Source organism: Rattus norvegicus, chromosome 11 (assembly GCF_021556685.1).
Source record: "Rattus norvegicus strain SHRSP/BbbUtx chromosome 11, alternate assembly SHRSP_T2T, whole genome shotgun sequence".
NCBI classification, from domain to species: Eukaryota; Metazoa; Chordata; class Mammalia; order Rodentia; family Muridae; genus Rattus; species Rattus norvegicus.
Genome location: NC_141544.1, coordinates 88,134,666 through 88,156,805, shown reverse-complemented (window position 1 = coordinate 88,156,805; position 22,140 = coordinate 88,134,666). Strand labels below are relative to the sequence as shown.

At 42.2% G+C, this 22,140-nt stretch overlaps 1 protein-coding gene across 1 annotated transcript; it reads right to left on the bottom strand.

Annotated features, from left to right (window-relative positions):
* Positions 1 to 367: 367 nt before the first annotated feature.
* Cldn1 (claudin 1) lies at positions 368 to 15,475 on the bottom strand. Its single transcript, NM_031699.3, is given in 4 exon segments — positions 368 to 2,937; positions 4,542 to 4,626; positions 6,626 to 6,790; positions 15,074 to 15,475. Coding segments are annotated over 4 exon segments (636 nt in total). The 5' UTR covers positions 15,297 to 15,475; the 3' UTR covers positions 368 to 2,774.
* Between the last annotated feature and the right edge of the window lie 6,665 nt (positions 15,476 to 22,140).

The following is a 22,140-nucleotide window of genomic DNA, read 5'->3' as shown; positions in this document are numbered from 1 at the left end:
TTTCTCTGAAGCCCCTATCTTCTTCCGAGGTACAGCTGCTACTCTGTCACATGACTCCTTGCCGATCTCCACCATTGACTTATCCTGTCTGCTTCCTTAAAGGCTTAGGACTTCTTCTTTTCCACCTCTTTCTTCCTGACAACTGTAAAGATTTGCAGCTTATCTGGCTAATTGTTTTTCTCACAAACAAACAAATAAACAAACACAATGCTCTTCCAGGTCTGTTTCTAGATTATTTTACTAGTGAAGACTGAGACACCTGAGAGGGAACCCCGATTTCCCAGGATCCTATCTCATGTTTTCCTCTCTTGCACACATTAACAGCCTTGAACTTTATGATTGGAAAAACAAGCCATGACGCTATTCGTTTTAATTAAAAAAAACCAACAATTTATTGAAAAAGAGTAGTACTTATACAAATTCCCACCTCAGCCCCCAAATATCAATTCATCTGTTTCCAGGTTTGGTATTAGGGTATAAAAATATCAAATCTAGGTAAGTTCTGACATAAGACTTCTATGGGATTATTTTGGAATATAGAATTTTGTGTAGTTTAGCAAGTGTTATTTCTATGTGTTTACATTACACATTAGGCACAGTAATTGTGGCAAAAGATCTTTGCATGATTACTTTACACATCTAAATACAGTCAAACTTACATAGTACAAATTCACATAAGACTTCATTCTTTCTATAACTTCATCCATGTGGTTTTACCATAAGTTATAATTCTTAACCTCTCCTAGAACTGCCAGCTTCCATTAGACTTTGAAAGTATCACTTCACAAAGAGCACGCTTTATGCTTTTAGAGTATCCATACACTGTCACTTTCCGCCATTGCATTTGCTTAGCAATAGAAGTACCAGGCCAAACTTCTGAAACTAGGGTGTAACAGTGGGATGGGGCTCATTCCTGTCATCATAACAGTTGTGAGGCTGAGGCAGAAGGATGTTTGTGTGGCACAGGAGTTCTTGGCCAGCGTGGACCATAGGCTGAAACACTGACTCACAACCGAAAGCCTTAAAGACTTAAGATCAGTTTAACTTAGTAAGCTTTGAGAACTCCTCATTTGAGAGTTCTTAAGGAAAGAAACTATTTAACATGTTTCTCTTTCCTATTGTTTGAAAAATAAAGACAAAACCCATTAACTTAAATTCCTTAATTTATAGAGTGACATGTTGTTTTCCAACATAAAACCATGTTTGCCTGCGTCCCTCTTGACTCATGCGACATAGGCATGGCAGAAGTTAATGAACCCGTTGTCTAGATGGAGCAATACATGTAGGGCAATCGAGGGCCTCTGCCCAACCTCAGTAATTAAGTGATAGCACCAAGATGCAAATCCAGGTCTACCCGTGGCAATGGCAACACCCTATGTATTACAACACCTTGCTCTGCTGAAGGGCCTTTGCTACAGATGAGAATGATCAAAATGAAACAGCACCAACGACAGGCCATGCACAGCTAGATGGGAGGAAATGAACTCATGACAAAGAGAGATACAGAACGGCATTGGAGGCATGTGTGTAGATTTTATTCAGTGACTTCAGAACTGCTAATTGAGCAAGGAAAAACACTACTTAGGCATATTTCATGTTCAAAGAATGAGAGTCATATCAACTAATTAATACTCGCATTACCTCTACCAGCTGTTTAAGTGTAATTATCCCAATTTGACAGATGGGAAAACGAGGTATAAGGATTGTAAATTGTCCACGGCTACAGAGAGAATATTTGTCACTAGATTATCACTCTGGCAAGTCTAGCAGTTTGTGTAGATAAATGGACCACACCTATATGCAAAGAACTAAACTGTAGGATAATTATACGTGGGAAAACAAGATAGCTGAGGAGGGAAGAGGAGAGCTGCAGTTTGCAGGATCTGGAATGGAAAATAAGTACCTGAAAAATGCAGTCAATAAAACTGTTTCAACCACAGGGTTAGCAGCTTAGCCACTCAGGGAAACAAATATTTTTAAAGCAAACAAGCCAGCTGCAGACCAAAGTGCAGGGACCGTGTGGGAAAGGTCAGTGGAGAAACATCATCTCTCTGGAACATTGGCCCCCACAGCTCAGAAACACAGTATGAGATTCTTACTGGTTTTAAGTTTTAACATATGGGTTCAAAGTTCATTATTAGATTCAGGAGTTAGAATCAAGCCTCAGAATAACAATCTGAAAAAGCAGCTGTTAGAGTAAAAGAAAACATGGAGAACAAATATTTTGATGTAAAGAAGACATAATGGAAAAAAAAAAGAACATAGTCTGAGTTCGTAAGGAAGTCTGGTCTTATGGCAAAGATACTAAATGCTGATCGAAGGGGTAATATTTGACTGATCACTTATGTTCATAGAGAAAAGAAAAGTACACCAGAAAGCTTATTTAATCAATGTGGAATTGTATATATTTTATAGTCATTTAAAGTATGCTGGTACAATATGGGGAGAATAAGAGATTGCTAGCTGTCTATTTTTAATAGAAAATATGTATATGTACATATCTATACACACTTAAGGAGCACCCTTTGCCCATTTGAGTGTCATCACTCAGTGGCAAGCAGCAGTTCAAAGGCAAAAGGCTTCCCTCCTGTACTCAGGAAAGATGGTAAGGCACAGCCAAGACCCTCATAGCCATGGGGACGTATAAAAATATGCTTGCTTTTGTTCTACCACAGTTTAGATAACCATAGTCAACAGTTTGAGGCCTTAATGTCAATGCTAGTCTCAATGTCCATTTTGTATTCGCTCCAGGAGGATCTCTTCCTTCGCCGCTGTCACACGTAGTCTTTCCCACTAGAAGGTGTTGGCTTGGGATAAGGCCGTGGTGTTGGGTAAGAGGTTGTTTTCCGGGGACAGGAGCAGGAAAGTAGGGCACCTCCCAGGAGGCAGAGGGAGGCAGCAGCCCAGCCAGTAAAGAGAGCCTGGCCAAATTCATACCTGAAAGAAAAGACAGCAACAGGCTGCTATGAGGACCATTGGCAAGAGGAAAAAAAACCCATCAATATCAAATAAATATATTTAAAAATAACCCCATGATCCTTCAGTAGCTCCAGCTGTTCATGAACACATACATAAGATAATGGTTACATCGTAATTATTGATAGTTTGTAACAGCACATAAGCAATAGGGCATGCAATATACTAGTTTAATTACACAAATATTTCCAAAGACCTTCCCAAGCTAAGGAGGCTTGGAAAGGATGCTTAGACGCTTGAGAAATGAGGACTAGGCCAGAGTCCTAGGCCACTGCTTACAAAGTCAGCTACCCTCAAATAGGACTCATTTCTGTAACAAAAATGCTCACCGATCCAGGAACCTAGTGAAAATAAAATATAAAATGTATATTTTGAAAGAAAGACGTCTGAATATCACACGGCTGATTCCTGCAATCCTGGGATAAGGTGTGTGCGGCTGACTTTGGACATCAAACAGAGAAAACAGCTGTAGAAGTCCCAGGGCTGGAGTCCAGATTAGGCTCAGCGGCTGCAGTTCTGGACCGGTAGTTTTCCCTGTCAGCCATGGTTTTCCTCTCTTGGAAGCAGAATGTCCCTCTCGCTTCCCTGGAGGGTGTTCAGGGCAATGTGCCATCCTGTGATGACAAGGGCACGGAGCCCAGCAATTTATAAAATGCTTCCTCGTGCACTCCTAATATTATTACTCTGGTGCAAATGTGGCCCACTGACCTCCAGCAGTTTTTGTTCCTACATCACACATCATACAGGTTGGGCTAGACTCCAACAACCACCTCAGCCTGTGTTCCGTATGTGGGTGACTGTACAAAAAGGCACGCACTTACCTCTGCAAACACTGCAACTTCTTCCATTCACTCACCCTGGCACTCACAAACAGTAATTATGTCCTCACATTCTAGCATTGAATGTAGTTATTAAGCTTTAAAGATGGGAAGACAGTGAGACAGTAAGTCTTGTCGCTGGTCAAAGAACATTGTTACTCAGGTCCTGAACTTGTAAAACTTGAACTGTTAAGAAAGGTGACCTTTGTCAAGTCCATTTCAGAGCTGTAATGGAACCCAAAATTTTAAAGTGGCTTTTAAGTGTACTAGAAAAATATATTCTGGCTTCATGTGGAAATTACGGGGAATGAAGCATTGTTCTTGACCACTATGGTGGTACAGGTTTTTTCCCATAAGTCCTGAATCTGTATATTAGTTTGGAACAATCACAGGTATTAGATATAGAAACATCAGAATACAGTTCAGGAAGAACATGGCCAACGCGTTAGCGTTTTTGTTCATATTGGGGAATAAATAAAAGCTGTGATATATTGCTGGCTAGCATCCAGCTTAGAACATTTCTCCTTTGAAGTGCATTTTGTCATCGGTCCTAGCTGTTAAAGCAATTATCCAATTCATTTTAACATGAGTCACAGGTCATTTAAATTGTTTGCAAGTTTGACATAAATTTCCATACAATTCTTGAAAGCAATTCTGAGAAACTAAGGCACTGGCAGGAGTCTGCAGAACACAGAAAGGATTGGTTTTTTTCAGAGAATGAACTATTTTATGCATGACTAGAATTACCTGGCATTGACAGGGGTCATGGGGTCATAGAATTCTTGAACAATTCTATTTCCATACCATGCTGTGGCCACTAATGTCGCCAGACCTGCAGAAATTCAAAGCAAGACCATTAATCACTGAGGAAAACTAAGCACAAAAACAAGGACTATTAAACCTAATTGTATTCTATAAGAATTGAATCTCATCAACAGTGCTGACATTTTATTTTATTATTATGGAAATCAATTTGACTTAGATATGATTTATGCCAACCATTCTGCAAGGAGTTACAAAGACATTAGACTGAAGTTGGGCCTAGATTATACTGTTTATGACATCTTATTTATTTATAGTCCAAGGCCACTGGCACAAAAACTGTTACTCAGAAGGAGCCGGATAGATCCATCTTATTCAAAATCTTGGCCAGTGGTTTGCAGGACTGTAGTTTAGTGTATGAAACTACTTTTGAAAAAAAATAAATGTTTATATCAGCAGAGAACTGCTTACCAAATGTAAGATGAAAATCTTCCTACATTCTTCTTGACAAACTCAAAATCAGATTTTACTTTCCTCTCTAGCAGCAAAACCAGAGCTGGCTAACTAGCATAGGGCGCAGAGCATTCAGATTCCTCTTTCCCCGGGTCTAAGGCAATCCTTACTACTGGGATCATCTGCTGAGGTGACACTCTGGGTTGACTTATGTAGCCGAACTCAATCGCGCATGGTATTTTTGTATTCAATAAATGAAAGGAAATGAGTTGGTCGTCATCACTCAGTCAACATCTATCTCTCTGATGCCTAAATTATAACGTTTATTTTTATCCAAAGAGATGTTTGTCCAAAGATTCAAACTTTCAAGGAGAATGTAAGATTAAGATCAAGAGCTTTCTTGTACAATATGGTGACTAAGTAATGCTAGAAAGAAGGCAGGCAGTGGTGCCCCACACTTTTAATCCCAGCACTTGGGAGACAGAGACGAGCTGTTCTGTGTAAGTTCAAAGCAAGCCTGGAATACAGACTGAGTTCTAGGACATCCAGAGCTATACAGAGAAACCCTATCTTAAAACTACCTCCCCCCAAAAAAACAATAAAAAATGCCAGAGAGTGGATGTAAAGTGTTATTACCAGAAAAACAGTATCCGAGCAATTATATATAATTTATATAAAAAATGCGTGGAAAACTGTCAAATCTGAAACAAATTTAAAAAGAAAACAAATAACTTCTTTTATAGTACTTGACAGTATGTAAGATCATCCAGGTTGACCGTGCAAATTGATCATGCACGTGCTCTTGAACCGGTCACCTAGATTTCTGAAACCATCCCAGCTTGAACTGGGACACATGTATGTCTACAGCACTTATGGAAAGCACAGGGATGGGTGTTGTAAGAGACTATAGCCTTTGATGCCATTTTTGTAATATGTGTTTTCTGCGCGACACCTGGCTTATTTCGTCTGAAGCTTTCCAATCCTTCTGTACTGTTTTCTTCCTTAGCTCAGCTGACTTTACATCCTACCTTGTTAATATCCCATCAGTACCCCACTGACGTACCTTTTCTCTGGTCCATGGGTACATAGTGTTTATTGTGAAATTACTCTGTCCATCTACAATGTTACCTCCCCCCAGCTTTCTCCACTAGCTCCAATCCCAAACCAATAACATCCACATGTTATGTATATTTTCTTGAGGCTGGCCTTGAACTCTACATTCCCTGTCTTCACCTTTCTTATGCTAGGATCACAGCCAGGCACCATTACAACCAAATAGCATTTTCTGAATCACATCAAATTGATCCAGACTCTTTTGCAAAGTATAAAAAAAAATCTTTCTTAGTCTGAATAGACTGGGCCAAGAATCTAGTAGGCACCTGAATCCTTCATGGTTGTCCTTGACAGAAGTGTACAGAGGTCTAATTTCCATTGGTTCTAACTGAGAAGACGAAAGCCAACTGACTGTAAGGCTCATGTCTTCAGATATTAAAATACTTGAGAAATTTTCAGATTCGGTGATTCAAATACAAACCAAAGAAACTAAAAATCAGAAAGCTAGATTTCAAACCACACTTGAGAAAAGCAGACAAGGGAGAAGGAGGAGCCTCTCTTACCTGAAATTACAAATATTATGCCCCCGATGACAGCCATCCACATCTTTTGCACTTCATCATCTTCTAAGCACCTCATGCACTTCATGCCAATGGTGGACACAAAGATTGCGATCAGCCCCAGCAGGATGCCAATTACCATCAAGGCTCTGGTTGCCTGCAAAGTACCTGGTGGGAAACATTTAAGACATGTAAAAACCATGTCTAGAGTGTCAGAGGAGAGTGATGGGAGATGAAATACATTTTAGTATTTTTGGAGAGGGATCAAAGTGAACAAGGTGTCCAAAGGAAAACGGACTCTAGTGACATTTCTGGTCTTGCCACTGGGATGGTTGCTAGGAAGATACAGAGAGTGGAGGATGGCTGGTACTGTGGTTATGAAATCCAAAATCAGCCGGAAAGTTATTAATGTATCAGTTAAATAGGTATCAGTGAATTGAATATGTAATCATTATCACTGGGTACTTGGATTCTGAAGTCATACATATTAATGTTCGTTATTTGTAATTCGATGACTTAAAATACATATTCATTACCAGTCGCCAGTTTTAGACTACAGTCTTTAGGCTTCAGAAAGAACAAGTTACTAGAAATAAGCAAGTGACTTTTTCAGAGATGATCATGGCTAGATAAGCAATATTTTATCCCTAGTTAAAAGAGGTTGGCTGGGGGACAGGTACAACTTCTAGAACATTGATGCTAGGGCAAAATTTAAGAAGGCAACTTGGAGCATGGCAATAGATTCATAGAAGATGATAACACGAGGTTTTAAAACCACAAAAGCATCATGGTGCATAAAGTTGGGGATAACCCCAACTCTTTTTTTCTTTTTTTCTTTCTTTCTTTCTTTTCTTCTTTCTCTTTCTTTCTTTCTTTCCTTCTTTCTTTCTTTCTTTTTCAGAGCTGGGGACCGAACCCAGGACCTTGCGCTTGCTAGGCAAGCGCTCTACTACTGAGCTAAATCCCCATCCATAACCCCAACTCTTATTTCTTGGGTTTCTGCAAATTTTCTAAAGGCCTCTTTCGCATCTTTGTTGTGTTAAATTATCACCAGGGACAGGATCAGATTTGAGAGACAGTGCCAATGTGTTTCCTAAAGAACAAAAACTGAAAGCCAGCATCATGGTATAACAATAGTGTGTGTGTGTGTGTGTGTGTGTGCGCGCGCACGCGCACCCTGCTTAGACGATGTTTAAATTATAAATCATTTCCTGTTTAAACTGAACGTCTTGCCCCCTTAATGCAAGTTTTTATACGGAGACATTAACATTGCAAGGAATGAGATCTTAGGGAAACGACTTACTTCTCTTAGGGACTATATTTGTATTTTGTAAAATATGAGGGACAACTTTTCTATCCAGGGAGTTGGAACAGTTTGCTCCTTTCTGGTCTTCAGGACTGACAAGATGATGATCGGCACAGTGTTTAGTACATGCACAGGATTAATCTTCCGATGCTCAAGATTGACTAGTTAAGTTACCAATCTTTTGTTTTTGTTTTTTGTTTTTCTTTATTGGATATTTTTTATTTACATTTCAAATGCCATCCCCTTTCCTGGTTTCCCCTTCCCCATATCTCCCCCAGCTTCTATGAGGGTGTTCCCTCACCCACCCACCCCAAACAAACCTGTGTGGAATGCCACTACATTTTAACTTACAGCCATTTCTATCCTTGCTATTACGTGTATATGACAGAAGCACACTGCCTTTCTAAGCAGTATCAAATGTCTTTTCACATCATTTCAGTGATATTTGGAAGCCACTTTTACTTTTTCATCAAAATACTAAACTGTACACTCTCTCCTCTGCCACACTCATCTGCTCATAAATGTGCAACAAGCATATGCACATCTCTCTTGCACACTGATCACAGAGCTCCAGGGTAGGGAAGGAACTGCTGGATCAGAGCCATGTTCCATGGCCCATGGCTTTACTAGGAAGGGAAGCTGCTCACGTGACCATTAGAAAACTTTCCTTGGGGTCACAAACCATGCTGTGGTTTAAAGAGGAAAGTCTCGAGGACGCCCAGCTAAGGTGGGCACTTCCTTCGGAGTTATCAGTAGTACATGGAGGGCCGCTGTTTCTCTCAGTAAATTCAACAACTAAATAATTATGCTCTTACAAAACAGATTTGACAGTTTGCTCAGGTAGAAAGCATTTTGGGAAGATGTTTCAGGCAATGACAGGATCTATGTGCCTGGAGGAGAGGGTGACCATTCCTGCCAGATTGTCAAGGATGCTCCATATTTTAAGTAAAAGTCTAGCATCCTAAGAAGGTCCCGGGTTCTGAGTAAAGTGGGCCAACTGGCTATTCTATAGATAAATGACAAATGGTAGGAAGCGAATTGAAGTTTAACAAGGTTGGCAGAAGGCATATATATGTATGTGTATATGTACATATATGTATATATTACATAAATGTGTGTACATACACATTCACACATACCCAAACTCACACACACACACACACACACACACACACACACACACACACACACACACACATTAGTCAGGAGTTCAAAGTCTATCCCAAATGTAATGAGAAGTCATTGGAGGATTCTAAGGCAGAGTGACCTGAGTTTACTCTTAGTGTAGAAACAATGTAATTAGAAAGCATTAATGACATGGTAGCCTTTCACAAGCATGTATAGCCTCTTCTGTCTTCCACACCTTCCCTTTATTTTGTTGCCATTCATTCATCAGCTCCCTATGAATGACTTCTGTTGGTGTCTTTGATCTCTCTGGATGTTGTCCTTGTTATTCAGCTTCCATTAGACTTAGTTCATATAATCATTCCAACCCACTCACGAAGTCACAACACAGGCCACTAGTGCCACAGGTCTGAGCATGTGCACAAGGCATTCTTCAGAAGCCCCATGAACACCAGACTCATAAATCAGGTTTAAAAAGAAGCACCCAGGTATAGCCTATGGATGTTCCTGACAATCACCGACTATTCACAAACGTTTTACCTTTAAATGATGAAGAAGGCATTTGTGCTTCATGCTTCCCCTTTCTTATTAACTACTTTTGCAAAGTTAAGGAGAAATGACAGATATTCTGTCGCAGGCTGGCTAACAACCCCACAATGCTTCATTTCCTTATAGAATGGTATCATTTGTCTAACACACAGATGTGGAGTCAATGGACAATATACTTTGTAAGCACAAAATCTTAGAGACTGGGAGCCTTGTTTCCATTTAAACCATGGCAAAGCAGTTCAGAATAAGAATGTTGTTTTGACGAGCAACATTTTCCATTTACACCTGGAAGCCACTAAGTTATGAATTATCTTCTGCCTTATATTAGACTGGCATCAAAGGGAGACATTGCACAATGTCTAACCGTAATGACATGTGTAGGGAGTACACAAAATAATGCAAGCTTTTCTGCACACCATAGACAATGGTGGAAGATTGTAAGCAAGAAAACTTACTAGCTGGGCACATGTAACTCTGGATTACAGGTCAGACTAAGAAACTACTCTTTGTCATAGTTTTGGGTAAAGATCCATTCTAAACCAGAGCTTTCATCTGGACTCGCTTAATTTTTTCCACTGAAGGTCTTGTGGAAGCCATTCCAGTCAGAGCCATGGATTATCTACTTCTGAGCTGTTAGATGGCTGCACTGGAGTGGTATCAGACTGAAGAACTGTTCCTACTTCCTGACCATGTGTCCAAGTCATTCAATGTGTTCTCAGTGACCTTGGACCAGACAGGTGGCTTGCTCCTCAAAACTGGCAATAATGTGACAGAAAAAAAAATCACACAATTGTGTTTAGCTACATCTTTGAAAGGAGATAAACACCTCCTTTCAGGGACCAGGGTTGCTAAAGTTTTGTTACATCAACCTAGGCTGAAATTGGGTTACAAAAATGCTAGAAATACATACTTGCAGAGGGGAAAAATGGCACTTTCCCCTTAACTTGATAGCATTTAAATAAAGTTCTGTCTTCAATGAACTCTTTCGATGGGGATTCTCTTGCTTTCTCTCTCAGCAGAGTGAGGAAGGCAGAGCATAGAACTTGATAGCAAAGCATGAGTGTTATAAAACAATATTTAGAGCAGAAATACATCCACGTATTCTTGTACCTCCCCCAGGAGCGCTTACATTTCTTTCTTCTCTCTTTACATTTGTAGCCAGTTTTATAACATTCTAAATAAAGCTGCATGTGGAGAAGGGAGTTAGCAAATACTGCAAAAGTTACATTAGGGTTCCTGAAAGTTACCCAGCAGTAAACAGGAAGGCAGCCTTTTAATAAAGCTCAGCCAGATTGAAAATCTGCAGCTTAAAGACCCCCTGAGGAGTCCTCATCACTCTCAACATGAAAGTATAATTAAAAAAAATACTTACAAAGATCCCTTCTTATAAGACAAGAAATGAGTTAGACAGTAGACTTCTAGTACAGTTATTTTAATCAAAGTTTGCAAAGACAAGCATAGACAGGCAGGGGATTTCCTTTTTCTCTCCAAACTTTAAAGACAGGCTCACCAAGCAGGAGGCTCCCCATAAGTACCTGGCACTGTACATGCCCCATACTATGGGCCATGACCATTCTGTATATCCTGGGCAAGCCAGATTTTAATGGTATTTCTGCCCTCACACAGTCCCTCTTTATTACAGTATGTGCTAATAAGTCTCAGGGGATAAAATAACTGCCCGCTGTGTGACCAGAGCAGAAAGGTCCTTTCTCTTTCACAGCTACACGAGCTTATTCAGACTATTAGGGAGCACTGCTGTGAAGTTTTCAATTATGAAGGCGTTCTCTTTAGCCCGTGTGAAAAGTTTCACAAGTGCCTTCGTCGTTGCATTTCTAGTTTGCAGGCACATGTGCTGGTGGGTTAAGTGTGACTCGGCACCTCAGGGCCAATCAGCAGTCCACGATGCCTCAGAGGACGAGGGATCGCCACCATGAGGTGTGTCCTGAGCAGTTTTGCTATCTCTTTTTAATAGCATACCGTTCACTTTTATGTCGCCTCATTATTCAATCTACGCCGAGTATTAACCATGTCTGTGACACTGTATTTTGTTAAAATATAATTACATCACTTCTCCACTTTCCTTTCCTCCTCATCCCCAACCTCTCCCACTCACTGTCCACCTCGAATAACCTTTCCTGTGACAATCATCACTGCAGTCTAGAAAGCCTGTGCTATGCCGCTTGCCTTCTCTCCTCTAGTCGCCAAAGTTGGCAACAACCAAAGTTGTCACAAGCTAGAGCCTTACAAATGACCTTTGCTGCATTCCAACAAGTGAGAATGGGGCCAAGCTCAGGTTTGCTAAATAGGCCAGTGGACCTTTGATTCATTCCTCTCCTCCTCCCACTCTGCCCTATGTTACAAATGGCGAATCTGCCATAGTCCACGGAGATCAATTACCTCTCCCTGGACAGTACAAACTGGGGCAAGAGCTCCACACGTTTCCATTTCAGACTTTGGCTCTTGTTTAACTTTTGTCCCACTGGGCACATCCATGGTGCTTCTGGATGTTCCCTATTTCGCAGCAGAAAGGAGTCTGGCGAAGCCTGAGTGGTTACCCTCCTCTTTGCCTGTGCTGTACAGATGTCCAAGTCAGGGATTTTGCTCCCCCCGCTGAGCTTTGACTTCATGGCAAGAGTGCTGGGAAACCTCACAACAACCAATACTCATTAAACACACCTACACACATGTGGATTCATGCAGAGCAAGTTCTACAGGCTGGGGTAGCTTATAAACAACTTACGGCAGTTCAGGGCTAGATGAGACTTAAAGAGAGTCTAGCATAACCTCCCATTTGTCTGGTGCTTGAATCCTCACAACTGCATTCCACAAAAATGCTTACTTCTCTGCCTTCACACCTCCCAACGTGCAGCCTCCCAGGAAAGCCCTGTCTTTTGCACAGCGCTGGCTGTCAAAGTGAAGCAAGAAGAAGCAATTAGCTAAGGATGTGGAGCAGGCAACTGGCTTCCCACAATGTTGGGAAGTGAATCAAAACCACTATAGATTAGACAAAGAAATATCTACTACGACTGTGCCTGACCCTCTTTTGTATGTTCGAATTTCAGCTACAAGGATCATCACTCTAGACAATTATCTATCACAAACAGAAATGTGGCAATGAGCTGGGCAATTGTGGGCTACAATTCTGACTGTGACAGTTGTTTCTCCAGGAAATTATTCAGTTACCCTTTCACAAACTGTTTGGCAAAAACTCCATACAATATGGCCTCTTTGTGCTATGGATGGGGGTTCTGTATGGGGAACGATTAGAGTGCACTCCCTGTACATGTTGTGTAAAGGTCGTGTGTCTTTCACAACTGATACCAGATATGACAGAAGTAGCCTTTAAGGTCTGGTTACAAAACACTGACACACTCTTCTATCTTGTACTTAGGTGAAGTGGGCTAGCTGGCAAAGCTCGCAGGTACAATATTAGGAAACCCAGAGCTGTGCTTCTCATCTCAAAACATCTCACAAGAGGTAAAACTCATGAGACCCCTCCCCCCATCCACGCACACACAGAGAGATAAACCTTTTCATCTCTAGGCGTCAGAGAACTACACCAAAACCAGCCAGTGAATCACCAACCATATCTCTTCACCAGGTAGGCGTGAACACCACAGCTCAGGTGGAGAAACAGAGACAAGTTTTCTGGGTCTGGTCCAAAGGCACCTACTGAATCACTGCTCACCTGGGAGAGAAGTGTGAGTCAAGGCTCACGCTCCTGGGAATTGGTTTGTGGAGAGAGCCTACTAGACTCCATCTTGAATAAACGACAGCTTTAACCAGAACAGAAGAAGCTGTTCTTCATTAAAACAAATCAACAAACAAGCAATTTTTGAAAACTCTTAGCAATGGAAGGATAATCAATTCTTTTTATCACAGTTTTAGGAAACATAATAACTATATTTAAAGGGAATAAATTATAATCAACCAACAATTTAATGCATTATTCTGGGTAGGGGTGATCTGAATATTTGCTGCACGGACCACTATTCTAGCCAGCCATTTGGGAAAATTAAACCCGATAAAATAAAGAATTTGGATTAGAGGAATAAAACTGAGAGGGAAGCCCTGAGAGGGAGCTTGCTATAGCACAACCCACCTGCCAGGTCCGCAATATGGTTCTAGAATGCCTGGCACCATTTTCTTAAATGCATTTCTCTTTCCACTGGGCAAATTCATCATTTCCCAACGGCTAACAGCCTGAGCATATCCCAGGAGGGTAATAAACAACACGCACCTTCCAAACATATAGATTACGTTTGACAGAGGAGTCTGGATGTGGAGACAAAACCATGCCAGCTCACTACATTCTACGGGTACTCAAAGTGCCAAGCTGATCTGTGGCAGGTCTCATAACTATAAATCGAAGTGCTTCTGCTGGGACAGATGAAGAGCTTCGCTCTCATAAGACAGGGGCAGTGCTAGCACTGTTCACAGCAGCATTCCCAGAGGACTGTGGAATACCTTAGGCAAAGGCTAAGGGAACTCTTCGTCCTGTGAATTAAAGGGCAGGGCAGACCCACAGAACACATCCAATGTGATTTCTCCAGGAAGAGGAAATGACCTGTAGGAGTTGAGTGGCTTTCTGACAGAGCACTGAAAAAAGTTTTAGCCGAAAGTGAAGGCGAACACATTTTATCACCTGTCTTTCTAGAATCAGTAGAAATGTCCCTGCCTACACATGCCTTTCTCACTTTACATATGAGGAGCAGTCCATCAGTGCACAGAGATTCCTTTACAGAAGGCAAAACGTGAGAATAACCTTTCTTCGACATGCTGCCGGGGTTATTCAGAATCATTCTCTTTAGTGACCCACTCCCCAGATGCCACCAGCCCCCCCCCCCCCCCCCCCGTCTCATTCTAAACTTGTACTGCAGAAGCTGACTCTTCTGCAGATCCTAAGCCTTTGCGGGGAGCGGAGTGGGGGTGGGGGTGGATCTCAAGTGGTTCTTCAAGGAGGAAACCCAAAAGACCGAAAGAGTAAACCTTAACTGTGACTTGGAAAAAGTCTTGAAACAAGTAAAAAAAAAAAATCCACTCAAGGCTTGAAAACCTATAAAGTGTGCCATTTTCTTGTTCAAACCCTCCTAGAATGAATGTGCAGAATAAGCCCAAAAGTCTAAGTTACACAGTGGCCTTCATTCTCCCAATCTCCCCCACCTTGATTGGAATTTGATGGGGAAAAAAATCACACCTAAAAGGGCAGAGGGTGCCAAGCAGAGAGACTTAGAGGCAAATCTAGGGCTTTGACCTGAAGCTCTGGTTCTCGGTTCTCTCTGCTTTCTCACAACAGACCAACAGAACACATGCTGAGAAGCCTTGACCAACTTTGAGGTTAGCCTCCTATAATCCCAGGGCAGCTCTGGCTGAATGAAGCTACTACAGAGGACAAGGGCTCCGAGGCTGGGGAGTGGGGATAGAGAGGGCTGGGGAGAGTGGAGAGGATTGGAGGATGAGGGTGCACTCACTATTCAGATTCAGCAAGGAGTCGAAGACTTTGCACTGTATCTGCCCGGTGCTTTGCGAAACGCAGGACATCCACAGTCCCTCGTAGATGGCCTGAGCAGTCACGATGTTGTCCCCAGCATAGGAGTAAATCTTCCATTGGGGCAGGGCAGTGCTGACGATAGAGCCGATCCATCCCAGCGAAGCCAGGATGAAACCCAGAAGCTGCAACCCCGCGTTGGCCATGGCTCTTTTCTGAGGCTCAGTGGCAGGTGCAGAAAGCGGAGTTTGCAAAGTGCGCGCTTGGGCTCCCGGAAGGTGATGGAGTCTCAGCCAGGAGGTTAGCGCTGATACCCCTGCTCCCTGTGCGGCTGCGGGCGAGGCTCCTGGCTTCTGGTCCGGGTCGGTGGTGGAGTCTGGAAGTGAGAAGTGGTGGAGTTCTCTGGGACACCAAACCGCCCGGCGCTGCGATTTAAAGCAGCTCCGCCCCTCCCGGCATGCAGCGCCCCCTGGTGGTTTCGTGGCCAAATCCCCACAAGGGTCCTCGCAGGCCTCCTGCGTGGTATCGGATGACTTTTGAGCGACCTGGGGACCAACTGAAGAGAATCAGGCTTCCCTACCCGCTCCTCCTCATGTCTCTCCTAGCACTTGGTAGGCATTTTCTTCATTTCACCCGGTAGTTAATACAAAAATTACATCTGTGTAAATGCAAAAAAAAAAAAAAACCATAAAGATGAAAAAACTGGAGGGAGATAAAAAACCTATTTTCATTTTTAATATCGTCTCAGTATTTTATTCAGGAATACAACTAACTTGATACTTCGGTATTCCCTTCCTCCTCAGGGCACCTCTTGTTTGATTAGCTTCCTCCTCTTTCGTTTTTTGGGCCTGGTGTTCCCCTCTGTTCTTCAAGATTATTCCATTAGATTTCTCTCCCATTTCTCCCAGGCGCATTGGAGATGTTGAAACTTTATAGATCAGGGAAGAGCTACCCAGAGAGTGCCACAGGGCAGGTTTCTAGTATATCCAGAACTTAGTTCTCAGATCTGTGTGCTTCCCACCGCATTTTTAGGAAAAAATATATATCCTTTTAGTTTTTAATCTTCCTTTTGAAAATGCAGCTCACTATCGACTACATCCAATGCTCGTGCGCTCTCATGCGCGCGCGCATACACACACACACACACACACACACACACATACACACACACACACACACACAGAGACACGCACATGCACACACTCACACACCTACCTTTTCCTTAAAACAATTTCCTTAGCCTAGCAGCTCCATATTCGAGGTGCTCGAGCAGTGAAGACTTATCAGATGGAATCCAGCCAGTTCCCCCCCAGTCTCTCCCAGGTGAAAGAGCCACGCTTGGATGATGTATCTTTTCAGCGCTCTGGCTTCCGACCAGGCAGTAATGGTTAAACCATCTCTGCAGGCTTTGATCTAGGCAGCCTCTAGCTGCCCTCTCCCGGTCTATACAGCTTTCTTGTTTGCTGCTACTCAGAAGCCCACGTTGCGGTTGAGAATAATTAAAATGTTTTCTCAGCTGTTATTTTGTCTGTGGTGTGAGTGTGGTGGAAAGAGAAGCTTCTACGGCTTTAGTAAAAAACAGGAGAATCTAAGGCCGAAATAAACATACGAATGAAAACAAGGGATGCTTCCATACATGCTAAGAAAAGTACTAGCCTGCCACCAGGTAGAAACGTTAAAAACAAAATAAAACCACCAATAACCAAGGAAGCCCTACCACCCTCACTCCCGTGCTGGCTGTTCTTTTCAGACCAGCTTAGGGATAAAAACCCAGATCTGGTGTAGTCAGGGACTTACGGAGTATAAGGACTACAGGACTCAGATTGGAGATAGCGAGATTTAAACAAGGGCTCATTGTCTAGGTTCTGCTCTCAGCTTTTTCAAACACAAAGGATCCCTAAATAAGATCTGTAGGTAGGCAAGGCCTTGGCAGGCTTGTGCCCTGAGGCCCTGCGGTAGTACTTCAGTACCTCTCTGTGGAGTCAGAGGAATATTCCCCTGGTATCTAGTGTCTGTCAGGGAAGATAAAACGTCAATCAGCTTGGAATCCAGAATTCCCCGAAGACCTGTGCAGTGTGAGATCATATGATTGTATCGATTTCTGCTGCAGTTTTTCAGAGCCCCTTTCAAAAATAAGATTTGAATTCATTCAATATAGTTGTGCCTTAGGACCCATTTCTCTCAAGCTGCAATTGGCAGGGAATTCGAGGCATGCTTTCTGTTTTGTTTTCTTTTGCTTTTAATCCAGGTCTGTGTGAGAATGACTATTTCGCTGCCCACAACTGTATTTGGGAGGCTGCGGTGAGCTTCCCACTCCGCTGTTCTGCGCTCACCTCGACAGCTTAATCCTGTCTAGTTTTCTGTCCCTAGCCTCAGAAGAGCAACAGATGAGATAATAGCTTAGTGTAAATCCATTAATTTGAGAACAAAAACAACTCAGAGACATCAGCTTTTCATATATAAAGCATAAATAATAAAAGCAATAACATGATTCAGAAGATTCTGGTAAGACTGCCAGTGGTGTGGTCAAAATTCTGGTACAGTCTAAAGAAAAATTCTGCCATGTGCCTGCATGTAAATTCTTCCTTTTCTCTGTCTTGGTTTTGCAATCAATAGTAGTATGAATGGACTTCTCGGTCATCACCTGCTTACAGCCTACACTTGTGAGCCATACAACCTTGTCAAGGTCTAGGCTCAGTCTCTTGAGTGCTACCTTGCCTCTATGTGACGGAAACAGAATAAGAGGTCACATTGCTTACCTAAGGATCACATTTGGTAATATGCAGTGTTGACATCCCACATGGCAACTCTGCTCTGGAGGCCAGGTCTTGAACCTATAGTATTTCTCCAGATGTACCAAGCACACTGAGCACAAGTGGATACTTCCTCCTCCTTGGTCCAGGCAGTGGGAACTATATTGTTCCATGATAGTCCCTTCCTTGTCTTTGTTGCTTTCCAAGAGAGGCTATTATCTGGGATGTCCTGAGACCCAGCCTGGAAGGGTGTTAGTGCTGCTGAGGAAGGTGTGTAAGCTAGCAGCAAAGAGCCCTCCAGCTATTGCACATACATACTTACATGATTGAAGCTTGGACTCTGGGATGACCCTGAGGACCAGCAGACACACACACACACACACACACACACACACACACACACACACAGAGAGAGAGAGAGAGAGAGAGAGATACAGACAGACACACACATACACACAGACACACACAGAGACACATGCACAGACACACACCACACACCCACAGACACATAGAAACACAGAGAGAGAGAGAGAGAGAGAGAGAGAGAGAGAAAGAGAGAGAGAGAGATACAGACAGACACACACATACAGACACATACAGACACACACATACAGACAGACACACACATATAGACACACGCACAGACACACACCACACACCCACAGACACATAGTCACACATACACACCCCACATACACATCGACACCTAGAAACATGCACAGACAGAGACACACACTGAGACACAGACACACACAGAAACACACCCCACAAAGACACACACACATACCACATTTACACAGATATACATAGGTAAACACATGCATACATATAGACAGACACACACAGACAGATACAGACACACACAGAGACAGACAGACACACACAGAGACAGTCAGGTTCGGGAAGGAAATACAGAATGGCTAGACACATCACTGAACATTCTGCTGTGTGAAGGAGGAATTAATTCAAATGTGCAAACATGCCATGAATTCTAGTGTTAGGCTATGAAGGTTCCTAACACTACACACCATTGCTCCATGTCTAAAATCATCTTAAAACAGCCTTTGAAACTGCTCATAGCTTTTGAGATGGTAGTGAGGGGTTGTAGGTAAAAAGCACCAGCTGTTTGGGAAGTATAGTTACATGTATGTATATAATTACAAGGTTGATCGTATGACATTGAATAACCAGTGGAGTTTTCCTGGCATTTCTAGGAGACATAGTCTCACAGTAGACTCTCCATTCCCCTGACTTTACAATATTTCTGTCCATTTCTGTGATACTCCCTGAGCCTTGGGTTCTGAATTTATTTTATAGATGGAACAGTTATCTGCTTTCTGATCAGCTGTAGTTTTCAGTAATTGTTATCCTTATATATTAAGAACTGAAGGTGTGTGTGTGTGTGTGTGTGTGTGTGTGTGTGTGTGTTTAACAACAAGAAAAAAAAGAGGCCAGAAGTTATGAATTTGAGGGAGAACAAGGGAAAGGAGGTACATGCAAGGGGGCTGGAGAAGGAAAAGAAAATGAAAAGTGAGGTAATTATATTTTAATTTCAAAAATGTTTATAAAGGGCTAACTTTGTGAACTCTATACAGTTACTAGTAAAGAAACTTGAGAAATAAAGACAACATCCTTGTCCTCTTTTAAATGAATCAAAGTCTGGGGTTAAAGTGGGTGGTGAAAAGGCCAATCCATGAGAATTGCCTAGTGTATAACAAACAAATGAAAAATGGCAGTTCATATTCCTTACACAGATCAGATTCACTACAGTGTCTCACCCTGTCATTTGCAAATGATCCTCATGGGTGTTCAGAAAACCCTGTCCTGCCTTGAGTCTATTAACGTCTCATTGAATGACATAGTCTTTATGATGACAAAATATGCAGGTCTCAGGTCTGTGGGATGGATCAGCATAAAGGTGTTTATTGTCAGGTCTAATAGGCTGGGCTTAATTCCCTAGACTCACAGGGTAGAAGAAGAGAACTGCTTCAGCCTGTTTTCCTCTGATCTCCATGCGCTGGTCATGGTACCAACACAAATATACATGTTACACATTATATAGGTATAAGATGTATAGATAGATAGATAGATAGATGATAGATAGATAGATAGATAGATAGATAGATAATAGAAAGAAATGTGGGGTTTTGTGACTCTTAGATGCATCTACACAAATTCAAATACATCACACATAGATAGATAGATAGATAGATAGATAGATAGATAGATAGATAGATAGACAGATAGATGATAAGATAGATAGATGGATAGATAGTAGATAGATGATAGATAATAGATGATAGATAGATGATAGATAGATAGATAGATAGATAGATAGATAACTAGATAACCAGATAGATAATGATAATAGGTAAAATAGAGTTTGGTGGTTTTCGGATGCATCTCGTAAGTTCACACCCATCACATAGATTGATTGATGATAGGTAGCTAGATAGACGATAGAAAAATAGATGATAGATAGATAAACAGATAGATTAAAAACATTTGCAGTTCCTTATCAGGACAACACCAGCTTGTATCCAGAAACAGAAGGGCAAACAGAGATGGAGCTGTGGTATTAAATGAGATTTCTAATCCCTTCCAGGCACTGCATAGCTTTCCTCTCTGAGTGCTTTGTACTTCCCATGACTAGGATGAGCATCTGAAGCAAGCGTTCTTCCTGGGAGCTGGGAAATGTAAATATAATCAGTGCGAACATCGGAGGGGGACTCTAAAAGTCCTCAGGTTGCGAGCTTCTTGATCAAACGGCTGTACTCTGTACTATCTATCATTGAAGCATTAAACTTTTCTTTAGGCTTTCCCCTTTACTCTTGACTAGGCTATCTCTCTTCAGCAAAACAGAGGGGGAAAAGTTGGGATTCCAGTTGCAAAATAGTAAATGTCAAGTTTGAAGCATGTTGGTGGGGGTCTACAATCTCTGTCCCTTGCTTGTGTTATCCGGGAAAAATGTTCTTTTAGTAGAAGGAGGAGTCAGTAACATCCAACTACTTTGATCATGGAGTCGAGGTTATCTCTGTTATGTTATTCCACTTTGTGTCTCAGAATGCAAGGCCATCTATGTTAGTAAGTGTACTTCAGAGAAACCGGACACTGGTGTGCAATCGTGGAAGCAGTGATAGAGTGTGTTTGTGTATACTGGGGACACAGACAGGGAAGGAGGGAACGAGAGAGAGAGAGAGAGAAGAGAAAGAGGGAGGAAAAGAGACAGAGAGGGAGAGAGAGACATGGAAAAAGACTGGACAACCAAGAGAGCAGAGATAGAGAGAGCAAGGGGGAAGGGGACTGAGAAGCACCGGGATCATCATTGATCTTGCAGTTCAGAAGAGAAATCTTTCCCTTTTCTGGTTGGACGAGCCCCACGTCAGCAAGAGTGAGAAGCCTCACTCAGTCTACTGACTTCAAAGTTACTCATGTGCAAACAAACCTTTGACAGCCATACCTAGGCCAGTGGTCACCAAACAAGAAGTCACCACAGCCCGACCTCGTAGACACAAAGAAGTTAACCATCCCCGTACTTAGTGTGTATGGGACTATTAGGTTCTACGAATTTTGCTCAAGACATAAAGAAGCCACCAAGTGGATGAGCTGCCTTAATCAATAAGGAAACTGTGGCCTAGGTTGGTAAAGTAACTTGTGTCAAATGAGCTAGTAAAGGGCAGAATTGGTATCTTTCCTCAGCAGACAGCAGCTCATTCTCTAACACCTAAGGCAGAAGCTTATCCTCCAGTTTCCCCATGACTATTCTACAGATACAAGATGAGTCCCTACACCATGAGGCCATTGCATCAGAGTGGAGAAGAGGGTTGTTTAAGTTTTGCGTAGCTGCGGTAATGTGTGACCGACCCAAGGAATGGAACTGACAGAGAAAGAATGTCAGGCCCTGATTCTGAGGATTCTGAAACCCTGGAAAAGCATCAGTGAATGAAAATAACGACAACCCTCAAAGGCACTCTTCATTCTGTGGGGGTTAAAAAAAAACGAACAAGTCAACGATGTTATGAGAATCATTCATTTTAATACCTTTGTCTGAGTAAGAAGACGGTCTGGGGTGCACAGACCCGATTTCCCTGTGATGATCCTGTTAAACAGGTTACCTCATCCCTCTGTGCTCTCTTTCCTCACCTGCTAAACAAACTAAATACATGTGATGCACAGGTGTCTAAGATGCTTAATGTGACTTCAAGTAACTCTGCAATTCAGAGTCCTGTACCTTAAACAATGATTTGTGATGTTCATGCTGTGAGCCTTCCTGTGGAACTAAGGATGTTCGAACTGA